The following is a 25,813-nucleotide window of genomic DNA, read 5'->3' on the forward strand; positions in this document are numbered from 1 at the left end:
CAGGTCTCCTGCTGCTCCACTAGTTGAACATTTTTGTACTTGCCATGCCGGGGAAAGGGAATTGGTCTACTCAGTGTTAGAGGTAAAGAAATCCAAATACTGTAATAAGACGGATCTATTGAGGGCAGAAGCCCGCTGGATTTACAGAATGAATAGCTTATTTCCGAGTGGTCTTAACAGCGACATTAATTGGGCAGTTTTCCTTTAAGGCGGAGTGAAATGACTAGTGTCAATTAAAGATTACAGCATTTAAGCATGAAACTTTCCAGCAGCGACTACCCATGCTGATATTATTTGCAATCAGCTGTTATAACGGTCCTAAAAAAGATTTATGGCATCCTATTATGGTGTATGATATGTGAGTATATTTCTCATAAATTTGGCTTGTAATATATTTAGGTGTGTGGGGAAGTGGCTGTGTGATGTATTTGTATTTTCAGCGTATGATCTGGCCTTGCTGGTAATTGGCTATGAAGAAGAAGTGCCGAAACGAGCAGAAGTTATAGCTGGCAGGCTCGTTGCCAATCTCCTGGCCAGTCTTTTGGTTGAACATTCAGGCCACAATTCAGACTGTGAAATTATTGGAGTTCGGATATGAACTTGGTATTCACTGAAGGTTTGCCTACCAGGATTGGACTTTGTACTGTGACAGAACAAATGGACGATTAATGAGATTGTTTTGATATATATTTATTGGATTCACTGTAATTCATTGTACACACATTTTTGATTGTACTCAAACCCACAGCAGGTCTCCAGGAACAAAGATGGAGGTTTTTCGCATCACCTACAGCCTGGTCCTTTTCACTGGAGATGCTGAGGATGGAACTTACGACCTTCTGCACTCCAAGCAGATGTTCTACTACTGAGCCACGGCCCACTCCAGCCTTGAACAGCTGATGCCAGATAGTGTAGTCAAGGCAGGAGAAGATGGACCAACTCAGAAGAAGGTAATTTCAGCTGCTTGTAATTTCCCAGATTTGCATCCTTTCGTTCTGCTCTAGAGGATAATATTTTGGATGGAGGGCAACCAGTTTGTGCATTCAGAAATTGGAGATACCAGGTGGCAGTTCTCCAGAAGACCACCAAAAAGTGTCCACCCACCCCCTGCCAAATTACACACCATCTTCCTCCAAAACCGGCATGCTATTTACCAAGAGGGGAAGTTAATTATCTCTTGTTTACAACATTCAATAATATTCTGGACTCCGTCTTTGAACGTGCAGCTCTCATTTCTAAAACAAACAATCCACAATTTGATGACAGAGATAGAAGAGGATGCTCAGATGAGAGTCAAATACTGCCTGCAAGAGGCGAACCCATTCATGTCTCAAGCCGTCTGGGCTGAGGAGTACCGAGGCTCTGCTACAGTGTCTTACCTACAGCTGAAGCTTATTTTATTTAAATCTGTTTTATTTAACATTTAAAAGCATCAAGCAGTTACACAGCAGTCAAACGTTTGTACAAATACAGACACATTTTCTTGCAGCCATGAGCCCACCCGCACCATCATATGTGGCTACGCATCTGGCGTTATCCGACACATGATAAACGTTATTAGAACCACAGCTGTGGAGTGCGGACAGGCACATATTTAGCAGCCCTCCACAAGAGGGCAGCACCAGCCAGCACCTCTTCTAGTTGAGATGAGATTGTCAATCTGAAGATAAATTCCTCTGGTCTTTCACTCCAGACTTGGGACATACAACCCAAACGGCCATATACATATACACACATATGCAAATGGTCATATACAACCTTTCCCCCCTTCTCTCTCCGCAACAGCACGATCAGATGCAAACAGAGAACCCCGTACCCTAACAGTACTGCAAAAGAGTGAACTTAGCCTTGTCAATTTCTCTTGTCAACACAATCGTAAGATTGTTATTATTATTTTCATTTTTAACCTGCCTTTCTCACTGATGCTGAAGGTGGAGATTACAAAGTATGATAAAAACTATTCAACCGGGCTGCAAAGATATGAACAAACCATGTAATCTGGGTAGGACTGAAGAACGGGAAAACAATACAAGCGAAAAAGAAAAACTGTCCAAGGCAACAAAACAGTCAATACAGGCAGAGAACTGTCTAGAGTCAGACATACTATACTGAAGAGAAGGTTACGAAGGTAGAAGGCATTTGAATTACAGCATATCCCCCTTACGTATAACATGTACAATAAACATTGCAGCAAGCTTTGAGTCCAGTGGCACGTTAGGGACCAACAAGGTTTTCAGAGTGTAAGCTTTTTTAAATCTATCTATCTATCTATCTATCTATCTATCTATCTATCTATCTATCTATCTATCTATCTATCTATCTATCTATCTATCTATCTATCTATCTATCTATCTATCTATCTATCTATCTATCTATCTGATTTTTAGCCCTCCCTCCCCACAAACAGGCTCAGGGCGGGGTACAATAAAATACTCAATGAGCATTTAAAATATAAAAACATATATAAATAAGTTTTAAAATTCAAAAAACATAAATGCATAAACACCTAAAACAGCATATTAGATGGCGGCCTCCTCCAGTTTCCCCAATCTGAACATAACAAAACAAGAGGAGTGGTTGGGGGCCACAGTGTGATCATATTCTGGTGACAGCACTTATGGGGGGCAGATTATTTTGTCCCCCCCCCCAGCAGGAGACCAGTAGGAAGGCACTTAAGCAATCAGAAAGTCAAAGACTCAAAGACTGGCCTCAACCATATGCCTGGTGGAACAACTCTGTCTTACTGGCCCACCAAAAGGACATAAGGTCTTGGCAAGTTCGGGTGTCCTCCGACAGAGAGTTCCACCAGGTTGGGGCCAGGACTGAAAAAGCCCTGGCCCTAGTCGAGGCCAGCCGGGCCTCCCTGGGGTTGGGGACCACCAGTAAGTTCTTATTTGCAGATCTTAATGCCCTCCAGGGTACATATGGGGAGAGACTTTTTTTCAGTGGGAACACGGTGGAACAGAGTTCCGGCACCTCTTGAAAATGGTCACATGGCCGGTGGCCCCGCCCCCTGATCTCAGCACTCTACTGGTTCGAATCCCACTACTGCCATGAGCTCAGTAGGTGGCCTTGGGTAAGCCAATCCTCTTAGCCCCAGCTCACCAGCTGTGCAAGCACCTCTTAGCCCCAGCTCACCACCTGTGCAAGCACCAAATCATTACTGACCCATGGGGGAATGTCACGTCATGACGTTTTCTTGCAGACATTTTGTTACAAGGTGGTTTGCCATTGCCGTCCCCAGTCATCTACACTTTACCTCCAGGAAACTGAGTACTCGTTTTACCAACCTCGGAAGGACGGAAAGCTGAGTCAACCTTGAGCCGGCTACCTGAACCCGGCTTCCGCCAGGATCGAACTCAGGTCGTGAGCAGAGCTTGGGCTGCAGTACTGCAGCTTCGCACTCTGCGCCATGGGGCTCTTTGCCCCAACTGTATAGTGGGGATAATAACAACACTAAATTGTTCACCGCTCTGGGTGGGGCACTAATCTGTCTAGAAGAGTGTATATAAGCACCGTTGTTTATTATTATTATTATTATTATTATTATTATTATTATTATTATTATTAAAACACAACTCAGCAAGCTACATATGACCAATAAAGCATAAACTGCTCTGGATTTGGGGGTTGGGTAGGTATAAGAGGTGGCTACTGCTGCCACCACATGCATCTGCCACCACCTGTCCTCATTACATGGCAGTCCCTGTCTGTTCTTTAAAGATAAGAAAATTACAGGGATGCGGCTGATCAAAAACATGCTTAAGATCAGAGCGTGACCCACTCATAGCTCCCAACCCGCCAGCTGCAGGCTATTTGGCTGTGAAGCTGAGACTTCGTGGCAAGTACCTTCTCCCTTCCTGCAAGCTAATAACTCTCACGCAGTGCCTTGGGGGTTACTTCTCCTTGAATATTCATCAGCGGATGCTTATCTCTAGCACTGGGAAACGGCGCAGGGTTTGAACTGAGCATCGAGATGGTCTGTGCACATCCCCCACCCCCCTCCAGCCACTCTCAGTTTGAGAGAAGGCTGACAAACATCACACAAAACCACAACCCATTATTGTGGAACGGATGGGTTAGACACATATTGCAAGGAAATCGCAAAGCGAAAGAAGCCATGGGGTGGATAACACCGGAGGAAGGTGTACGTGCAATAAGGATCCTGAAATTTTGGAGTATTTGAGAAGGTCTTCAGTTCATGGGTTGGGGCCCTCTGGTGGGTCCCAAATCCCCACACCATCCCCACATGCAGTGTCATGACCCCCTATAAATCTGTCTTTAAAATAACTTTTGGTAGAGCCTATTGCGTGCAGAACAAAGATGCCAAACAGGGGTGGGCAGTCAGATATCGCTGACCATATCTGATATCCTAAATATCAGGCATTTAATCAGGGGATTGGGACAAAGGGAGGAACCAAAGTGACTGCTGACCCAATTTAGATATGCGATATTAGAACAGCAGGTAAGTCGAGCAATATCTGATATCGCTGCTGTCTCCTGACCAGAGATGGGCACAAACAGCAATACGAACAAAAAAAAGCCATGAACAGCCCAATCTGCTGTTCGCGAACAAACTGTTCGTGAGGCCCCATTCTAAACGAACAGGTGTTTGTTGCAAGCCTCGTTCATTGCTGTTCGTCAAGCCAGACAGTCTGGCACCTGCAATCAATTCCCTTGGCAACTTAGGCAGGGATTGTCTGAACTCTGTCTGAACTCCTGCTGTTGCCCTGGAAACCCCAATCTAAGCCCAATTTAGTTTGATAGGCAGATCTTCCTTTCAAGTGTGGAGCTCCAAATTTGTTACAAGGGAACTAAGAGCAGGGGGGAGGGGGGCTCCCAGCTCTGACTTTGGAGAGGGAGAGACAACTGCTGTTGACATTATGATAGAGTGCATTGGAGCTTGAATTGTCTTTGTGTGTGGTGGGATAGCGATCTACCCCTTCAGGTTCCAGGGCTGCTGCCAGGCTCTGGGCCAAGCTATTATTGATTATTGGTACCTTTCCTGCTGCCTGCTCAGGTAAGGTTTCTGGGAGTGGTGCAGTAGGGATCTTGACTCGGATGCTGGCCCGCACCAACAGCCAACCATTAACATGTTCGTGAACAGGGCCATGTTCATGGTTGTTTGTGAGTCCCTGTTCGTGGATGGCAGTTTGTGCCCATCTCTACTCCTGACATGACTGCCAACTCCAATCTCGCTCCCAATAGCACTGGAATCGAAATACTTTTCAGGGAATTGCTTCTGCCGTTCTTCTGAGAGCTTGACCACATCCCATCACAAATTTTGAAAAAGGAAATGCTTCTGAAGGGTTTATTCGCACACCCTGCTTTGGAAACCAGTGCAGAACTGACTGGTACTGAGTAAACAAATGCAGAGGACATCGGCAATGGAGGTGGAGAGAGACAAGACATAAAAAGGAAAGCCTTCAATGACAGCACACACAAAAAGATCGCTGTTTTTGTCCGAGCAATGTTGAATACTAAACCATTTCAACATGCAGGTGCAGACCTTCAAGGGTCTCTCTTCTTTACAGGAAAAAAAACCCCAATCTATGCAGTCAGACTAGATTAATGGTTATTTCAGTATTGGATTATGCACTAGATACAGGCCACATTGAAGAGGGTTTTTTAAAAGTGCATTTTTCACCAAGGAAATATAGACAGGCAAAAATGACGTGTTCTGCAGATTTAAATATATATATATATGAGGGAAGGGCTAGAAGTCCAAATGTCTTGGCATACTTTATTGGGGTGTGTGTGTCGAGGACAAAAAGGGGAAATCAGGTTTCTATTTCAAATTTCTGTCCCACTCCACATACAAGGCTTTGTGAAATTCTTTTCTTTTAAGCAAGACTCTTCATCTTCTAGATCCAGGGGTGGCAAAGAAATAAATATAGGATCAGGGTAGAAGGGAAGACAGTTTTCAATACTTTCTACCATAATTATGAGAGCTAGAGACTCACAAATACAGAAATACAGATTTTTAGGAAACAACGTAAAAACTGCTCATGATTAGTATTGCCAGCCAATGAATGACACCCAATGCAAGATGAGGGGTGGGGACATGGGGGGGGGAATACCATTGTTGCATGCAGCATGACATCACTTCTGGAGAAAATGGGAAGTGACATCACGGCACTCTAGTTATTGCTGGAAACTCCATGTTAGTTTCCAGCAATTTCGAGAATGATGTGACATCACTTCTGGTTTCCCTGAGAAATGAAATCACGCCGCGCATAATGCCTGTATTTTTTTATTCTCCTGTTGCCCAAAAGAGCAGCAGTGAGAAGAGAACCATAGTGGGAGACACGGCAAACCCTGCGCGTAAATTGATTAAACACATCTCAGGACCTCAGAAGGTGCAAACACGCGGGCTGAGTGACGTTTTTCACCTGAGGCCTGTCCTTACCTTCTGCCACAAGGATTCCCTGGAGGCCAGTGACGAGCAGGCCGCCACAAACCAGCAGTTCCCCACCTGGCCCTGATGTAAGTCATGGGAACTGATGCCATCTACGAAAAGGTGGGGGTCATCACAGATATCCTGCAGTGAGAGAAGAGGAGATCAGTGTCAGTCTGTGGCAGTTCAATCTCCAAGCCCCTTACAAGCAAGCACGCAGGTGTCCTGGTTAAGGTAACTTTATTAAGGATCTATCAGTACACGGTCTTTACTCTAAGATAGTCATTGGCAGAAGTGATCATTCAAACAGAGACTAACTAGATATAGGTAGATTTTCCCGCCCTGGGGTCTGTTGCATTCTGGCGCGGACACCCCAGATCTTTGTGAGAATTGACAAGAGCATTTTAGAAACAGCACAGCGTTAGGTCATCTTTGTCTGTGAGAATAGTTACAAGTTTCACTACACATCTGGCCTTCAAGGCCATTCCCTGTTAAAAATGAAAGTACGTTTATAACTGATAACCAAACCCTCCTCGTCCAGCACAGTGCACATTAATAACTCAGTAGAAGTTGCAAACCAAAACAGCAGTAACTCAGTACAGCCAGAAAAACACATATACATTAATGGCAGGAATGCATGCATTCCTGACAATTAGAAGAGGCGTGCAGTTTTCACTGTGTTGGAAATACTAGAGTGTAGAAACAGAAACGGGACAAAGCAGGAATACTTAGGGCCAAGCTACAAGTGACGAATGACACTTGCCTGGCACGTGAACAGACTCATGTGCAGGGCTTTTTTTCAGCTGGAACCTGGTGGAACGGAGTTCCAGCACCTCTTGAAAATGGTCACGTGGCCCCGCCCCCTGATCTCCAGACAGAGGGGAGTTTAGATTGCCCTCCACGCCGCTCCAGCGGCGCGGAGGGCAATCGAAACTCCTTTCTGTCTGGAGATCAGGGGGCGGGGCCACCAGCCATGTGACCATTTTAGCTGAGGGCGATTTAAACTTTTTAAAACTTCTTCCTTGTTCCAGCTGACCCAAAGTGGCGTCATTGGCCTTGGGAGCATGCGTGCACTTTGCGTGCGTACCAGGGGCACCACCTCCCACCAAGAGTTGCCCCCTGTGCTGGCAACCCACTGAGTTCCACCACCTCTTTTCCCAGAAAAAAAGCCCTGCTCACGAGTATTCCTCCCTGTTCAAGTGGAGACCAAGTGAATGGCAAGTGAACCGGGAGGAATACACATGACGTGAGTCTGTTCACTTGCCAGGCAAGTGTCGTTCGTCCCTTGTAGCTTGGCCCTCTGTGTTACCAACTCGATCAGAAAACAGTATACAGGAACACCAAAAGAAAAAAACATTAAAAGAAGAACCTCACAAAAGTGACTTTACAGCTAGCTGGACACAAGGGGCTGGATCCACAGATCTGTTCCTTTTGTGCAAGGAGCCTTTCTCTGAAACAAGAGCGAAACATTCCTTGTACCAGAAAGTGCTGCTGTAAGTAGAATGGGTCTGCTGGAGCCAACTCATACCCTTTCTGAACTAAAAGGGAGACTTCTGTAGAGTACAAAAAGTGGGACCGGACACAGAATTCAGTTTAATAGCTTACCCCAGCAATACTCTAGTTCTTACGAATGCAAAGGGATGCTGGGATACGCGACATTTCACAAAAAATACAGCAGTTGTGTATGGGGGAGTCAAGGCTTGTCATGAAGCCTATGAGGTGTCGCACATAAATGCTTTCGTGTTGAAATAAATGCCGTTGGTCTTTAAAGTGCCGCTAGATTTTTGTTTTCTTTTGCTACGACAGATTAACATGGCTACCCCTTTGCAATCATAATGGCTATGCGTTGGGCACGCCTGCTGAATTAGAGAGCCAAAACAGACGAGACGACTGATGCGGGGAGGACACGTGTCAGTTTCCCGCAAGGTTCCATGGGAAGTGTAGTGAGAAAGAACCTCAGCCAGGGGAAAAAGGGAGAGAATCCCTCATCTCCCTGGCAGAGGTTCTTTCTCACGGCATCTCGTCTAGTCTGCTTAGCTCCCTCTCACTACCGCCAGCTTCCCTTGCTCTTCTAAAAGCACTCCACAGCCAGAGGGAGCCGAGCACGCTGGCTGTGGCAAGAGGGAGCTGATTGCGCCAGTGGCAGTCAGAGGGAGCTGGCAGTGGCAATTAGCTCCTTGTCCCTCTGGCTTCTGAGTGCATTTAGGCAGTGCCGGATCTAGGGTTGCCCACGCCCGGGGGCAACCCTTGTCCGGTCGCCTCGGACGTGCGAGCTCCCCACACTGTGCGATGACGTCACTTTGGTGACGTCATCACACAGGGCAGACGGAGGCAGTGTGCGGGGCTGGGAAGCCACCCGTCCCATTCACCTCCTTTCAGGCGAATGGCGCGGGCGGCCTCGCAGCCCCCGCGCAGCTTTCGCCTGCCCCTCAAGACAGGGGGCGGCCGGCTTGCCACGTACCCCCTGCCCTCCAGGGCAGGCAAAAGCAGCGCGGGCGGTTGCGAGTCTGCCCGCGGCATTTGCCTCCCCGCAGGACAGGGGGCGGCCAGCCGCCCCCTGTCCTGCGGGGCAGGCGAAAGGCAGGGCGGAGAGCTGCGGGGCTGCCCGCGCTGCTGCCTGCGTGCTCCGGCAGCTGGGAGCTGCTCCTGGCACCCCCTCCCTGGAGGCGCCAGGGGCAGACTACCCCCCTGCCCCCCCTAGATCCGGCCCTGCATTTAGGGGAGCAAGGGAGCACGCCAGTGGTAGTCAGAGGGAGCCAATTGAGCCGGCAGTGGCGAGAGCGACAAGGAGCCAATTGCCACTGCCGGCTACCTCTGACTGCCACCAGCACAATCTGCTCCCTCTCACTGCTGCCAGCGTGCTCAGCTCCCTCTGGCTGCAAAGTGCTTTTAGGGGAGCAAGGGGAGCTGGCAGTGGCAAGAGGGAGCCAAACGGACTAGATGAGATGCCTAGAGAAAGAACCTCTGCCAGGGAGGTGAGGGATTCACTCCCTCTTCTCCCTGGCAGAGGTTCTTTCTCACTACACTTCCCATGGAACCATGTTGGAAACTGACGCTTGTCCTCCACGCGTCAGGCGTCTCGTCTGTTTTGGCCCTCAGAAGTCAGAACAACGACTGAAGGAGGGTAGAACAACACATTCTCTTGGCACCTGTGGCTCAGCGGAAGAGCATCTGCTCAGCACATAGAAGGCCACAGGTTCAATCCCCACCATCTTTGCTTAGAAACGTGATCAGGTAGTAGGTGATGTGAACAACTTCTACCCGAGACCCTGGAGTGCTGCTAACAGATCGAGTAGATGGTACTGGCCCGGACAGTCCACAGGTCTGACTCAGTACAGGAAGCTTCTTGGGAATGTATAGTTCTTAACTCACAACTGGGACAGGGGTTGGGAGAATTGGCAGACTAGTATGCTTCCTATGACTATCAATGCACCCCTGCAAAAGATCTCCTCCTCTCCAAAACGGGCTTACTTCCAATCCTGAAGCCCAGCTGGAGAGAAACTACGATGCAAAACTGAATTATTCAAGAGGGATTTTTACTCCGATAGGAAGGCTGTACTGTAAGGAAGTGGTCCCAGAGGGACGTATTAGTAAAGAGACAGGGAGTGCACCACAGATTACTACAATTTACTACAACTGCTATAAATATTGATGGACCATAGATTCCACTACTATTGCTATAAGTATGATCCTACTGAGTAGTTCTTAAGTTCTTTAATATGTCGGTCATAGAACTGTTCCAGCATTTCGTCAGCTCTGTATTAGACTTCTACTGGTTTTTAAATCTTTGCAAATTTGCATGTATATACTTATTTTATACCCTGACCTGGATAGTGCAGGTGAGCCTGGTCTCGTCAGATCTCAGAAGCTAAGCAGGGTTGGCCTTGGTTAGTAATTGGATGGGAGACCTCTAAATGAAGACCAGGGTTGCAGAGGCAGGCAATGGCAATGTTAGTCTCTTGCCATGAGAACCCCACCAGGGGTTGCCGTAAGTCAGCTATGACGACAGCACTCTCCATCCATTATGTCTTGACCTGGATAGCCTGGGCAAGCCCAATCTTGTCAGATCTCGAAAGTTAAGCAGGGTCAGCCTTGGTTAGTAATTGGATAGGAGACCTCCAAGGAAGACCAGGGTTGTAGAGGCAGGCAAGGGCAAAACCACCTCTGTTAGTCTCTTTTCCATAAGTCAGTTATGACTTGACAGCACTCTCCATCACCACCCGTTACATATTTTATTGAAATGTTTTTGATATTGACTACACTGACTCATGTTGTACAAGCTGTCTTGAGTCTCAGGGCCAAGCTACACATGACGAATGACACTTGAACGGCAAGTGGATTGAGTGGAGGGCAAGTGAACAGGGAGAAATACACTTACTGTTCAAGTGTCATTCGTCATGTGTAGCTTGGCCCTCAGTGAGAAAGGAGGACTATACATAATGTAAACAAACGAATGAAAGAACGAACGAACGAATGAATGAATACAGCCAGCAGGAACAATTTTTCTTGTGGTGGTTTGGATGGTTCAATGGGTCAATTTCTCCTGAGGAGCCTTCCCTGCAAAAATCAACCCCCCCCCTCCGGCATTACTGAAACCTGAATACCTTGCGGCAGAATTGTCAAGTGTGTGACATTGCTCAATTTGAATAATTTACGCAGGCTGCACAACACAGATTCATTCCTGCAGAATTTCAATTCGCCCCAGTCCAGTTTAAACTAAAAACAAAAAAACAAAAAGCCCCACAGGATATATTCAGTCCCCTGACTGGAGACAGCAAATTCTGGACAGCTTGCTTTGCAGACTTCAGAAAGTTCTTTCTGACCTCAAGCGTCTGCTGGAAGAACAATCCTTACATTCAATTAGCTTGCTGACAATGCTCAAAAATCATTTTGCCATGACTCCAGGGCAGGTCTGCGCTGGAGTTTCAGAGCAGATCCATTTAACTCCGACTCGCGGGCCTAGCAATCCGAGACGTTGTTCGGCAGAGGAGCTATGGAGTTAGCAAAGCACCCTTATTCAAGCTTCACAAAAAAGTTTAGTTTCTAGATTAGCTTGGGGACATCTCTTAAATACGTTTTCATCTTGCCATGCAGTCGAAATTGGCTTGTGAAGCGGTTCTCAGAACTCAAACATACAAACGACAATTAAGAAGTGATAAAAATGTTCCTCTCGGCAAAGCTGCACCCAGGCAAAATCGTGTGTGTGTGCATGCGTGTGTGCTTGTCTGGTTCTTACTCTGATAGCTTAATCAACGGTAGTCGGAAGCTGTCAGCTAGAGGCTGAGCCAGGCACGATGGCGAAGAGCCCCATCAGCCAAGCCACGACAATTAAACCCGTTTAAATTTGCAATTAAGATGCACCCTTGAGATTTCGTGTGGACAATCTCTTTTAGGGAGATGCAAATTGCAGGAGTGAGCTAAATGGTGTCCGGGAACCAGTTCGCACATCCAAACCCAGTGACACAAATTGCTTTTTATCAGGAATACCACTTTACTTTCTTTACACAAGAGAGGTAAGACCTCTGACAACTGTAACAAAAATCAGAGCAACAGACCCAACTGTTGACTGCATGAAGAACAGCGTGTGGGGAAAACACTGGCTTATAGCGACCAGGTTTTTGCAAGCTGTGGGAGATGGTTTAACTTTCAAAGGTTTATTTTTCATACTTTGGCTGCCCTCAGTTGTGTTTCTGCATGAGTTTCCTTCTCAGTTGGAAGGAAACAACCGACAGAGTGGCAGTGCATGCAGAGATGCAACAGGCACCCTCGCCTGAATGCAAGCAGTTCCGCAGAACATATTCCATTAAGAGGGACTGAAGGATTCAGTACCACCCAGTTTAGAGATGCAGTGGAATTGCAAAGCCCACAGACAAGCCAAGCAATGAATCAGGCCGAAAGACATACTTAGGGCTCATAGACAGGCTTTAAATAATTTAGTAACGGGTTTCTTGCAACATCTTGATAGTTGCGTCATGAAACAGCCCTATAAAGCATCACGGAAAGTGATGGGAGGGGGTAAGACGACTCACAAATTTATATTCTGTCAACTAGAATTCGTTTCTTTGTCACACACGGAGTTGGTACAAGAATTAACCCACAGGAGACAGCTGATGGATGCTGTTAAACTGCTGGCATTTAGAGGAGGGTGTCCGTTGCATCTCTGCATGAATCACACCTCCGAGAACAGATTAACAAGAGTGACAAGAGCTCAAAAGGCCATCTTCGCAGACATCTCATCCCCAATGCAAGAGGTCTCTGCAGCATCAGAACCTCGTCAGAAACATTTGGAAGGACCAAAGATGTCCGGTGCTGAAAGCCAGATTTCTATGACACCCTCCCACCTTTGCCCCTGACAAGCAGTAAACTAGCATCTCAGCACAAAGCAAAGAACATCTGCTTCGGAAACTGCCGATGAGGGAACTGAAGTCACTGCTTTAACCTTTCCTCCCACTCCGCTTTCCAAATAGTGCAAAATTTCGTAAAGCCTGTTTGTCAAATTTAGCAGAAGACTGAAAGAAAGACAGCAGAGGTGCATCTAGGGACTCAATCCAAGACAACTTGTAGCATACAAAGAAGGTTTTTCCAGATGTCGCAGAGACCCACAGAGGAAACAGAAAAGCAGCAACGGTTCTCAAGGATTACGGCAGCTCTCTCCAGCGAATTCCATAAAACGGAAGGGGAACGTGGACTCGTTTGAACTTCGGCACAAGCAAGAAGCCAACTTCTCAAGAAGTTAAGTACAACTACCACACAGCCTGCTGTTCACAAATTGTTCAATCATGAACATATCCAGAGGAATACATACTTTTTAACAGGGCTTTTTTTTCTGGGAAAAGAGGTGGTGGAACTCAGTGGGTTGCCCTCGGAGAAAATGGTCACATGGCTGGTGGCCCCGCCCCCTGATCTCCAGACAGAGGGGAGTTTAGATTGCCCGCTGGGCTGCTCGGTGGTGTGGAGGGCAATCTAAACTCCCCTCTGTCTGGAGATCAGGGGGCGGGGCCACCAGCCATGTGACCATTTTCAAGAGGTTCTGGAACTCCGTTCTACTGCTGAAAAAAAGCCCTGCTTTTTAAAGTTGGAAGGATAGGCATTCAGGTTTTATCTTGATGTGTTTGTGATTGCGTCATTTGTTCCCAGCGAGCTGTTTGGGCAAGATTCGCACCTGTATTTTAATGCTGTGGTTGTATTGGAGTCTGTAGATTGCTCCGAAGAAAGATTATTGTCCAAAACACAGGGGGGGGGGGGGTCCTAATAAAATATGGCTCTTTTGGAGAAGTCAGTTTGGTTTCCCTCTTGCTTTCACCCTTAATACGGTGTGTTTTTTTCACTCAGCTCAACGTAGCAACAAGATCCATGATTTTACACTGCAATGGACAATTCGATACCTCATACAACACCCCCCCCTCGGTTTTTTAAGTCCATGGAGCATCCCCATGGGTACCGAAGCAAAAAATTGCTCTTTCAATATAATTCTAAACGGATTTATGCCAGCCTAAGCCCATTGACTTCAATGAGCTTAGACTGGAGTAACTCTGCATAGGATTGCACTGTTCGTGTCCTAGGTAGGCCTCTGCATCTAGAACACATTCTTTAAACCTACCAGAGCTGGACAGCAACATTAGGGGAAGACCTTGGCCTCTATACCCTTTCTTTGGCTTTCCAGAGTAATTGGTCGGCCGCTGTGATGCTGGAATAGATCGGACTACCGCAGGGCTCTTTTTATGTTGTAAACACAACACACGCACATGCCGGTATTTTTGATTCAATAACATAATTGCCTTGCTGGATCAAACCAAGCATCTATTCAGCCCAACCTTCCCAAAGGTTATCTGGCTAGCAACCAACTCTCACAAGGAAGGCAAGACAATCCCATCCATCTTCTAGCAGTCCGACAGCACGGGCAACCCAAACAATTGAGAGTGTCTAAATTGGCTTTCAAATGGATTGTGAGAAGTTCAAGGTCCATCAAAGGCTATGAGCCAGGATGAGTGCTTATGGATGAATTTCCACATTCCAAGTCCTACTGCAGAGCAACACGGCTACCCACCTAAAACTATCCTTATGGAAGATTCCAAGGCAGTAACGTCTGTCCTTGGTACCCTGCTTATAGGTCCTTCCAGGGACATCCAAGATGGACCGTTGCTCTGATCCAACATGGCTGCTCTTATGTTCATGTTAGGAGGCAATGCCAGAATATTAGGGGCATCACAGAGAAGCCACAGCAGGAAAGATCAGGATTCCCAGTAAATTCAGAAGAAATAGTGCTAGGTACTGCCAGAGAGGAAGAGGGTGAAAGGGGAAGAGAGAACACTAAGCATGCATTGAGGTTGATCTCATCCTTCTTCCGAGGTGCTCATGGTGGCACACGGGCCTCTTCCTTCCCCCAATTTTGTCCTCACAACAAACCAGCAGTTGGGGTTCCAGGATCTTCAAGCTGAAGACCACTATCTTAGACTAGAGATGGGCACAAACTGGGAAAACAGCAGTTTGTTGCGGTTCATGGTTCGTTGTGTTTCGCGAACCATGAACCACAAACCGGCATGAAATTGCCCAGTTCACGAATTGGTTTATTTGGTTCGTGAATACATCACTTCTGGGTCAGCAGAAGGTCTGCAGAAAGCCCCCCCCCACTCCATTGCCTAGGAAACTGATAGATTGGCACCAGGCTGTCCACAGTGACGAACTGAAAAACAAACCAAACTAAAAATCATTGCAGTTCGTCGCAGTTCATTAGAAATGCCCTCCAACTGCCAGTTCACAAACCACGAACCAGCCAGGTTCGTGACAAACTTTGGTTTGTATTTCGGTTCGAGCCTACTTCTATCTCAGACCATTTGGATAGTTTAGATGGGTAATGCCAGTCTGCAGTAGAACAACAGGATATTAATCTGGCGGCACCTTAGAGACCAACAAGATTTTCAGAGTGTAAGCTTTTGAGAGTCAGAGCTCCCTTCTTCAGACACAAGTAGGAACGGAGATCCCTGGAACTTTCTATCTCAGCTCAGACCATGTTAGCTCTGCCCTACAGTCTCCCCAATTTTTGAAAGAACTCCTTCCGTTCAAACGAGACCTAATTCCATTCCCCACCACCGCCCCAGGAAGCGTTCCACTCCCAGATACTTCCCTCGAGCAGAAAACTCATCCACACCTGCTACTTCGCAGCAAGCCACATGTCCGCGAGTCATAGAACTAGTTGAATATAGTGAGCATTGAACGTGTTACTAGGAATAATTTGAAAGCTGGAACTGCTTTGTATTAAGAGGACAACTACAAACATCGTCATCTTGGTATGTTGCCAAGCTAGTTCTCCCCAGAGAGACATAAATCAGGCCATTCCAAGGAGACATACTGCAATCGCTTTGAATGTTCCAGCCATGGAAGCTCTGGCTGCATTGACAATCGCGCTGTGTCTCCCTTCCGCATCATCAGGGAAGAGGCATATCTTACTGGACTGATGCTAGAAAAACATTTCAATTTGCTTCCCAGCCCGTGCTTGACTTTCAAAGCAGCTTCTCAGATCTCCTGCTCTAAAAGCCTATAATCAAAGGGTCGAAAGGAGCCCCTAAAACCAGAAATTAATGACCAAATTAAATGGGATAGTACAGTATTTTCCTGCACATCCCAATTAAACTGGACTGCTACTAGGGTTACCAACTCCAGGTTGGGAAATTCCTGGAGATTTGGGGGGTGGATCCTAGGAAGGGTGGAGTTTGGGGAGGTGAGGGACCTCAGTGAGGTATAATACAGTAGAGTTCACTTTGCAAAACATTCATTGTCTCCCAATTCTGGGAGATTTCCAGCCACCACCTGGAGGTTGGCAACCCTGATAGCTACCCTGAGCAAAGCAGCTATGTGCCATGGTTTTGGTGTAGTAGTTAAGAGTGCCGGGACTTTAATCTGGAGAACTGGGTTTGATTCCCCACTCCTCCGCTTGAAGCCAGCTGGGTGACCTTGGGTCAGTCACAGCTCTCTCAGAGCTCTCTCAGCCCCACCCACCTCACAGGGTGTTTTGTTGTGGGGATAATAATGACATACTTTGTAAACCGCTTTGAGTGGGTGTTAAGTTGTCCCGAAGGGCGATATATAAGTTGAATGTCGTTGTTATTATCAGTGCCAGTCTGGTGTAGCCATGTAAGCTTGCTGGGCAACATTAGGCCAGTCAAACCCTCTCAGTCTAACCTAACTCACAGGGCTGTTGTGAGGATAAAATCGAGGAGAGGAAGAAAGCTGGAGTAGTGTGGGCTGCAATGCAGCACGCTGCTGGTTCGAATCCCATGACTGCCATGAGCTCAGCAGGCGGCCTTGGGTAAACCTCTTCTCTCAGCCAGCTCCCCAGCTATATTATGGGGATAATAACAACACTGACTTTGTTTATTGCTCTGTGTGGGGCACTCATCTGTCTAGAAGAGTGGCACACTGTTATGTGAGCTTGCTGTAACATAGTGATTAAGTGGTTGGGCTGAGAATCAGCACTCTGCTGGTTCGAATTCCACAACTGCCATGAGCTCAGGTGGCCTTGGGTCAGCCACTCCTCTCGGCCCCAGCTCCCCAGCTGTATTGTTGGGATAATAATTACCCTGACTTTGTTCTCTGCTCTGAGTGGGCACTCATCTGTCTAGAAGAGCGGTATACAAATGAACTGTTACTGTCATTCTTATTATTCCAGAGGAGTTAGCCGTGTTAGTCTGTAGTAGCAAAATCGAAAAGAGTCCAGTAGCACCTTTAAGACTAACCAACTTTGCTGTAGCATAAGCTTTCGAGAATCACAGTTCTCTCCGTCAGTTGCATCTGATGAAAAGAACTGTGATTCTCGAAAGCTTATGCTACAGCAAAGTCGGTTAGTCTTAAAGGTGCTACTGGACTCTTTTCGATTCTCATTATTGTTATTATATAGGCCACTTTGGTCCCCATTGGGGAGAGAGTCAGAGTATAAATGAAATAAAAATAAAATAAATGTATACATGTAGCAACCCAGTTGAAACAAGATTGGAACCAGTGCTCAATAAAACAGTGGTCCTAGATTACATATCGATGATTTGTGTTTGCACACACAAATAAGAAACAGATTTTGTTTCACTTCCTCCACACCCCCTTCCCATTTTGAGTCTCTCAAAATTAAATCACTGATTGGGGGAAAGAGATATTCTTACTTGCGAAAAGTGGGTGTTCTTATTTCTTCTTTATTTTTGTTTATAACTTCAGAGAACGGTATTGGTTCTCTGCTTTTCATTGCTGGTTATATAAACAATATGTAAGTATGTTGCTTTTTAACTGTAATGTAATGGGTGTTTATATGTAAAACATATATAATTTATACATACAATATTCATATAATGCTGATTTTTCGGAGTGCAGGTAATGTTGAAATGCATGTTCATTTTATAGGGAAGACTCTATGCACGGTAAAATAGAATTTACTGGTTTAACTGAACTTTTATTGTGCCTTCCCGGCCTTTTATTGATCGTGTTGTATTTTACTGTGTCGTAAACCACTTTGGGGACTTATTGTTAAAAGGTGGTTTATGGACATACTAACAGAAAAAATGGTGCAAACATAAAGAATCGCCAGTCTGATTTGTACAAGGGAGAAGCAAACTTGAAATGGGGTATTTCAGGTGGGAACAGCAAGAATAAGATATCTGAAGCCGGCCTTGTTTTTACTCTAGCGCACACAGTGCTTTCCAATCTTTGCAGATTGGACCAACTGAACTAAGACAGGAACTCATGCAACAGGTGACATCAAAGCCACGTGATAGGCAGAAGGGGACAGAGCTATGAATTCACTGCTGTCAAGGTTAGACCAAGGGCAACAGACAAAGAGAGCTCTGGTCAGGGAAAAACAAGCTGAGCAACAGGTAAGGTTCCCGACACTGCCTTGGCAAATGCCTGGAGATTTGGGCAGGGGTGCTGGCTGGGGTGGGCAGAGTTTGGGGAAGATGTGATGTCACTTCTGGGCAACGTTCTAGGCTGCCTCCCCTAGTCTTGAAGGTCTTTACCACAGAGACTAGGGGAAATTTCTAGAGTGTCCTTATGTGGAAGCCTTTTTTTTCTTATGATCCTCAGTTTCTCTGGGGGGGGAGCTAGGGGTAGAGGGCAGGGAATTCCCCCACCTTGTGCATGTAAATAGGAGGCCTAGCGCCAGCTGGTGTACTGTAAAGGAACAAGCAAGTGTTAGATCTGCAGAGGGAATCCTTTCTGCTGAGTGAACTTCACTGCTGCTCTTCTCAACATGCATGAATGTTGAGGCATGGTGCCTTCACTGTCCATACATGCGCACTAGCTATAGGTTCTTCAAAAAGGCAGCAAAAAATGGTGGCTCTATCACCAGCACGTAGAGTTGCCAGGCTGCAGCCAACACCCCTGCAAGCTAAAAAGGGGTGCTCCAGCATCACACTGGTATACTGACATAACTTCTGGTAAAGACCGGAAGTGATGTCAGCAGAAGCTAAAGAGTATTCAAAAGCTCTATGATAAAGCCATAGAGTTTTTGGAAAATCCTAGAAAGTCCATTACATTGCTTCCAGGTTTTACCAGAAGAGATATCAGTGTCCTGGCACGTTCCCCAATTCTCCCTTCCCCATTTCTTCCTGCTGGCATTTCAGGTGCTGGTGGGCAAAATGCAGTTTTGCCAGGAGATCTGTTACAGGTACAGCGGTAGCCCTGGCAAGCTACAGGCAAAGCTGAAGACTTCAGACCTACTACACAGCCAGCCACTGAAAATGCTGCTCATTTATATATATATTTTTCAGCGCATTTTTAAAACCAAAGAATGCCCTCATCCCTTATTATGCAACGATGCCTAGGCTATAACTATGGCCTGAACTCAGATGCCACATTCAATCAGCACTGAACTGACATGCACAAAATCTTAGTTTGTTGCCAAGCTTGCATGCCTGCCCCACACCCTCCCTTCTGGCACAGAAAATCAGCTAGAAATGTATTCCAGTTACCTGAGCAGTACATCGAGATAGTAGTTAGCTGGAGTTAGACTACTGGGTTTGTCAGGGGTAGGGGGGAATTAAATTCCTAGTTTGTGGAATACTTAGTCAGCAGTCCATGGCATGAGAACAAGGATACAATTACACATAAACACTGGAGGGTATGGCCTTCTTTCAGCAAGTGTTCTGCCTCTTCAGCTATTTCTACCCCATCTCCAAAACAGGGGTGGAAGACCTGTAACTAAAGCCTTGATCATTTATCTTTGGATCTAGAAGCCAGCCCCAAAATTTAGAAGACTGGGAGTGCAATCCTAAACAAAGGCCGTTTTCACACTACTAACCTGCTTCTGTAACGTTGCAAAACATCGCACAAAAACCACGGAAGATAGCGTCTTATCGCGAGAGTTTTGCACGACATCACAAGAGTTTTGTGCGACATCGCGCAAAACTCTTGCGAGAAGACGCTATCTTCCGCTATCTTCCGCGGTTTTTGCGTGATGTTTCGCAACGTTACGGAAGCAGGTTAGTAGTGTGAAAACGGCCATTGTTACTCTAGTCTAAGCCCATTCTTCCTGCTCCAACATTTTGTATTTTAATTACCATATTTTCTAATTATTGTGACATAAAACCTGATCAAAAAATCTTTTCAGTTTCTCATACTTTTTTTAAAGCTATGACAAAATTGCTGCAATGTAAAAAATAAATACGGGGCATGCCTGTTTCTCATCACCACCACAAAAAGCAAACTTCCAACCCTAATTTCTCATAATTTCATTATTGTTTAAAGAAGTTCCATTTAATTGAATACTGAAGCAGCTACAGAAAACAGTTGGTTAAGAACAGAATTCCTCTATCACCACTGATGGTTTAAAGTTAACATATAAGCAAGCAATGACATGAATTTCACATACATGTATTTTTGCATCTTATAGCAAAATGTATTCAAATATTACGGACATTTTAAGATTGATTAGTAGGCAAGAACGGTTGGATCATCTATCTAGGCCAGCATTTTCTTTCCAAGAAGATCACAAGTTAGGGGAGATGACAGTGATCAATGTTGTAAAGTGATTCCAGTCCCACTGGGAAGAAAAGTAGGGCATAAATAAGATGAAATAATAACAAGCAAGTGCAAGTTTCTAGTCCTCCTGGCGGAAGTATGCTTGAAAGTAAGGTTGCAGAGCCAGATGAAATACTGAACACCAGAGATGTAGTTGAACAATATACGCGATGGATGGGGAGGGGGAAAGCTGCAGTTTCCGCACTTTTCCAAAACCAGATTAGTGCAATAAAGTGTGCCTGCAGGATTATGCAAACGAGAAATTCTGCAACTTTGCTCAGTTTATATGATGCACGCAGGTTGCAGAATTCAATGCATCTTGCAGCACAGACTATATTATTTAAAGTTTTAGGTGGGTAGCTGAGTCAGTCTGCAGTAGAACAGCAGGAGTTCGGTGGCACCTTAGAGTATGGTTGCCATTCCTCCACCTGGGGCGGGGGATTCCCTGCTTCCATCTTCTCCCCTCGCCCCCACTTACATGGCCAGTGGGGGGGGGTGCACACCCAGGGCGCCCCCTCCAGGTGATGCAGTGCCTCCCCAGGTGGCACGGTCTGCCCCGGGCAGCGCGGCACGCTCCCACACCCACAGTGGCCCAATTTGCGCCCTGCAGTGGGTCCGTTTGGGGCCAAATCAGGCCCCGTGGGGGGGGGGAATTCAGCCTCTGGTGAGCATGGGAGCACTCTCGGGCTGCCCTTTGACCCATGTGATGATGTCACTTCCCAGAAGTGATGTCATCACGCTAGCCGGAAATGTGTGCTTCACTGCATGCTCACACAAGAAGAAAACACTAAGAAGGCGCAGAGTAAGAGCCAGTGTCCCGATCTCCCGCCGTGGGAGTGAAGGGATCTGGCAACCCTACCTTAGAGACTGCCTAGATTCTCAGGGTGACTCAATAAAAGAACCGACGTCCTGCAGTTTGCAAGATCTGAGCAAGTCTGTTAATGATAGGACGTTTTGGAGGTCTTTCATTCATAGGGTCGCCATAGGTCGGAGACAACTTGACGGCACATAACACACACACAAGCTTTCGAGAATCAGAGCTCCCTTCATCAGATACAAGAAGGAATGGAGATTCTTGAGCCTTTATATCCCACCCAGAAGGTGGAAGGGGCATTGCAAAATACAGTGCAGCTTGGTTGGATTGGAAGGGTGTAGCATTCTGACATCCTCTGTCTCTCCATTTCTACTCATATCTGAAGAAGGGAGTTCTGACTCCTGAAAGCTTATACCCAGAAAATCGTGTTGGCTTCTAAGGGGCCACTTGGACTCAAATCCTGCTACATCATTTAAAGTGGACCGGATCAGGACTAATCAAAGCATGTATCCCCAAATTCACACGTCGAATCCAGACAGCCACAAATCCCAGGCCACTGATGGTTCAAGCACTGGAAGTGGCATTACTAGCCAGAGGGCTCAGCGTCCGAATCAGTTAGCGTCACCCCTGAAACAGCTGCTACAGCAGCTCCTCTCTGTGTGTTTTCTTCTGCTATTCGACTTGCCAGACTTTTTTTCATAAGCCAAGGTTAGCTCCGGGGCATCAAAGCAGAGCTGTGTTATCAGCAACTTGCACAGCCCAGCCGAGCAAACCGCCGGCCGTGCAGGGTGTTAATTTGAGTCGTTTCATGCATGGATGAAAATGAAGAAGAGGATCAGAGGCCAAGAGCAAAATCAGGCGCTGTGTTCGCACCTAGAAGGCTTGCCACTTAGCAGTGGGGAAGAGAAGTAGACGAGTTAAAGGAATATTACGTGGCGAGATTAAGTATCCAAATGCTGGATGTAGTTTGGTGGGAGGGGAATATAGGCGCACTTGTACAGTTTAATTTAGATCTCCCAATCCAAAAAAAGTGTACGGCAGATAACAGAACACCCACCATAAGAAGGTAATTATTATGGGTTGGAATCCACAGATCCATTCCATGAATTTCAGCTCTTCCTTCCAGTACAAGGAGCATTCCCCTGAGGCCAGACGCTCTGGAGAAGACTTCTGATGCAGGAGGAAGGGGAAGGGGGCTGTGGCTCAGTGCTAAAGCACCTGCTTAGCATGCAGAAGGTCCCAAGTTCGATCCCTTGCAACTCCTATTAAAAGGACCAAGCAAGTAGGTGATGGAAAAGACCTCGACCAAAGACCCTGCTGCCAATCTGGGTAGACAGCAGGGTGGATAAAAATCAATGATTTTTTTAAAAAAATCAAAAAAATCGGATTTTTTTGATTTAAATAGGATTTTTTTTATTTAAATCGGATTTTTTAAAATAAAATGCTTTTTGAGGAAAATATATTACCACCCAAAGGTTATTCCATCATGAAATAAAGATTAGTTTTTAATTATGTAGAATAAGGCTGTATATGTTTAAATTTTTTGGGAAATAAATTCCATTAATCCATTCACAATGTCATGCTCTTCCAGAGGTTTTTGTAAGATTACTGGGCAGTTTCTCTGCCTACAAGATATTATCACAGATGCTTGGTTTTGCAGTTCTCAAAACTGAATTTGTGTCAGCTCAGCAGAGATCACATGCCTCTTCTTCACAGCAAAAATGTTCTAACATGAACAGAGTTGAGAAAAAGACCTTAATCCTATTGTTCTACAAACCTATGAAGACAGAATCAACCCCTCCAATGCTAAGTTTCAAGAAGTTCAGTGAATAGAAACAATATTTTTCTGATTGTTTGGAGTGGAATAGATCTGCACAAGAAGAAACTAAGTGTGAGGAGGGAGGGGCAAGCAGTACAAAACGAAAGTGAAACTTTTTGAGCACAATACTGCACAAGTCTTTGGATCTTTTGTGTGTATGACCTGAGGTTTATCACATTCTTTCCTTGGAGGAAAAAACCTATAATGGCAGCAGGCCGTAAAAGAGACCCAGTTTGGGAATACTTTAATGAAGTTCCTTTACCTATCGGTAAGGCAGGCATCTACTTGCATATTAAAGTTATACCAGCAAGAATTAGTCTTTATGTAGAAAAGTATGATTTAAATCAAGCCTTAATGACTAGTGATTTAAATCGTGATTTAAATCGTGATTTAAATCAGTTTGATTTAAATCAAATCCACCCTGGTAGACAGTATTGACCTTGATGGACCGATAATCTGATTCTATATTGAATCAGATTATCGGTCCATCAAGGTCAAGGTCAAAGCAGTATAGGCACATATGAAAGCATCGTTGGTAGTAGAATATATCCGTGGGATCCAACCCTACTGAACTTATTACTATTTTATGATGTTCTGTTGCTTTCTAAACTTGCAGCTGGTTTTAATCAGAAATGTTAACTGTTACCAAAATTCCTATCAATTGTATTCCATTTCCTTGACTTTTCCATCAGCTGCCTCAGGAACCCTGTGTGCAGCGGAGCAGAGGGCACATAAACTATAATACGTGAAATAAAAGCACAGACAGCAAAAGAGGGAAAACAACCAACCCTGAAATGTCTCCGTCCTTGCCAAACAAACCCTGAGCCCCAAAGTTCGGCTTGAACAAGTAAAGTGAGAAACGCTTCCAAAAAAAACGTTCTTAGAAATGTCCATGCACAGGAGCGGAGTATTTCACAACACGGGAGAAGGGACAAACAAAAAGTTGCAGTGTTAACCTAAAACGAGGTTTTAAAAGGAACAAACTCTGTTTCAAAGGGTCCGGTTAACTTGCCCTGCTTCCAAATCTTAACAGGTAAAAGATGCCACCCCACGACAATTGGAAAGACAGAATACAGATAATTAAATGGAGTAAAAACGAGCAACCGCCTAAAAATGCTTGTGGTGTGTCTGTTTATGAGAGAACATTCACTGGCTGCTGTCACCGAATGTTCAGGGGCATTCTAAAACTGCTTGCAGTAGAGATGCTTGCCGTTGGCATCTTCACAAACATTCCAGTTGCTGAAAGGGATGTGAAAGGTCAGTTCAGAGCAGAAAACATCAGGCATGAACAAGAGCTCAGAGGAGCATAGTGAAAAAGCAGAGATTGCTATGGCAATCCAAAATGGCATCTGAAATCTGAGCCCAGAAAAAAGAAGCAAATGAGACTTCTCTCACATTTCCTTTCAGTTTCCCCTCGCCACCGCATTGATGGGTCTAGTTGTGTTTATTATATAATCACTGCCACACGTTTCACAACACTTGCCATCTGGATTAACTGTGGCTGAGGAATTGTAAGGGGAGCCATAGACTGGCTTGTCCGTAATGTATGCACATTGGCATGCATGTATACTTCCAGGCAACCTCTAGGGACTTTGGGGACAGCAGCTGAAACATGGGGGGGGGGATTTCTGAATGTGAAAACGTGCAACATTTTCAAAGCAGCATACACCCACCAGCTTCCTAAAAGGCAAATGAGGAACAGTGTTTAACTAGGTTCCAGAAAACAGAAATGAGACAGCTCAAGGGGATATCACCCAAACCTGTCCTGGCCGAGACCAGGGACAAGAGTTTTCTGCTTTGAGCTAGTTTTATCTGCGAGCTCTGGAGTCATTCAAAGCCTCCCCGTGGCCGGCAAACGTATCCTCACTGCTGCCATTAGCTGTTCTCTGCATTACGAGAACTCCGTGTAGTAAATCTCGGTGACATTTGCTAGGATAAGCAAAGACAAACTTTATAGCCCAGCCAGAACAAAGCAAAACAAAGACACTTTCCATCATCATATAAGCCAGGGAAGGGGGAGGGCAATCAAAGTTTCTATGAAGGCCACAGCTAATTTCTCCCCCCCCCCCGCCCCTATTTATTTCAGCTTCTAACCATAGACTTAATGTGAGCTAAAGGCCTAGGGTTCCCAGGTTCCTGGAGGACCGAACCAGGGGACGGGGGGGGGGAGTCGCATGGGGTGGGGGACTCATGCCCCATATTGCACCAGGAATGATATAATGAAACAAATGGATTGTGCCAAGGGCCAATTGAGCGAAAATTGGCCCCCAACTGCTAAATTTGGGGCCAATTTTCACTCAATCTGCCTCCAGGACTGCCCATTACTTCCACATTATGCCAGGAATGACATAATTCCCGGCACAACGTGGGCGCATGTGGGGGTGCTCCAGAGGAAGTAGGAGCACACTTCAGCCCAGCACCTTTCTCCCCCCAAATGTGAACGGTGCAGGGGGCAGAGGCTGGGGATCCCCCACCCCCACCAGGGAATGGCAAGCCTATAGAGAATAGTAATGTAAAATAATGTGAAGAAAGAAAGAGGAGTTCCTCTGAGAATATGCAGAGTATTTTTGCTTGTGTAGCTAAGCTAGCCAAGCGCTACACATTGGGGAGACATAAGGTTGCCAGCTCCAGGTTAGGAAATTCCTGGAGATTTGCGGGTGGAGTCTGGCATGGGTGGGGATTGAGGATTGGGTTGCCAACCTCCAGGTGGTGGCTGGAGATCTCTTGGAATTACAACTAATCTCCAGGCGAAAGAAATCTGTTCCCTTGGAGAAAATGGCTGCTC

General features: G+C 45.9%; 1 protein-coding gene across 2 annotated transcripts in view; it reads right to left on the reverse strand.

Moving 5' to 3' along the window:
• CAPN5 (calpain 5) overlaps positions 1–25,813 on the reverse strand; it is a 107,104-nt gene that overhangs the window by 43,551 nt on the left and 37,740 nt on the right. For both annotated transcript variants that reach the window (XM_054973707.1, XM_054973706.1), the window contains exon 3: positions 6,410–6,541. In XM_054973707.1, coding sequence (XP_054829682.1) covers positions 6,410–6,541 — 132 coding nt within the window. The remainder of the gene's footprint in view (positions 1–6,409; positions 6,542–25,813) is intronic.

Source organism: Eublepharis macularius, chromosome 3 (assembly GCF_028583425.1).
Source record: "Eublepharis macularius isolate TG4126 chromosome 3, MPM_Emac_v1.0, whole genome shotgun sequence".
Taxonomy (NCBI): Eukaryota; Metazoa; Chordata; class Lepidosauria; order Squamata; family Eublepharidae; genus Eublepharis; species Eublepharis macularius.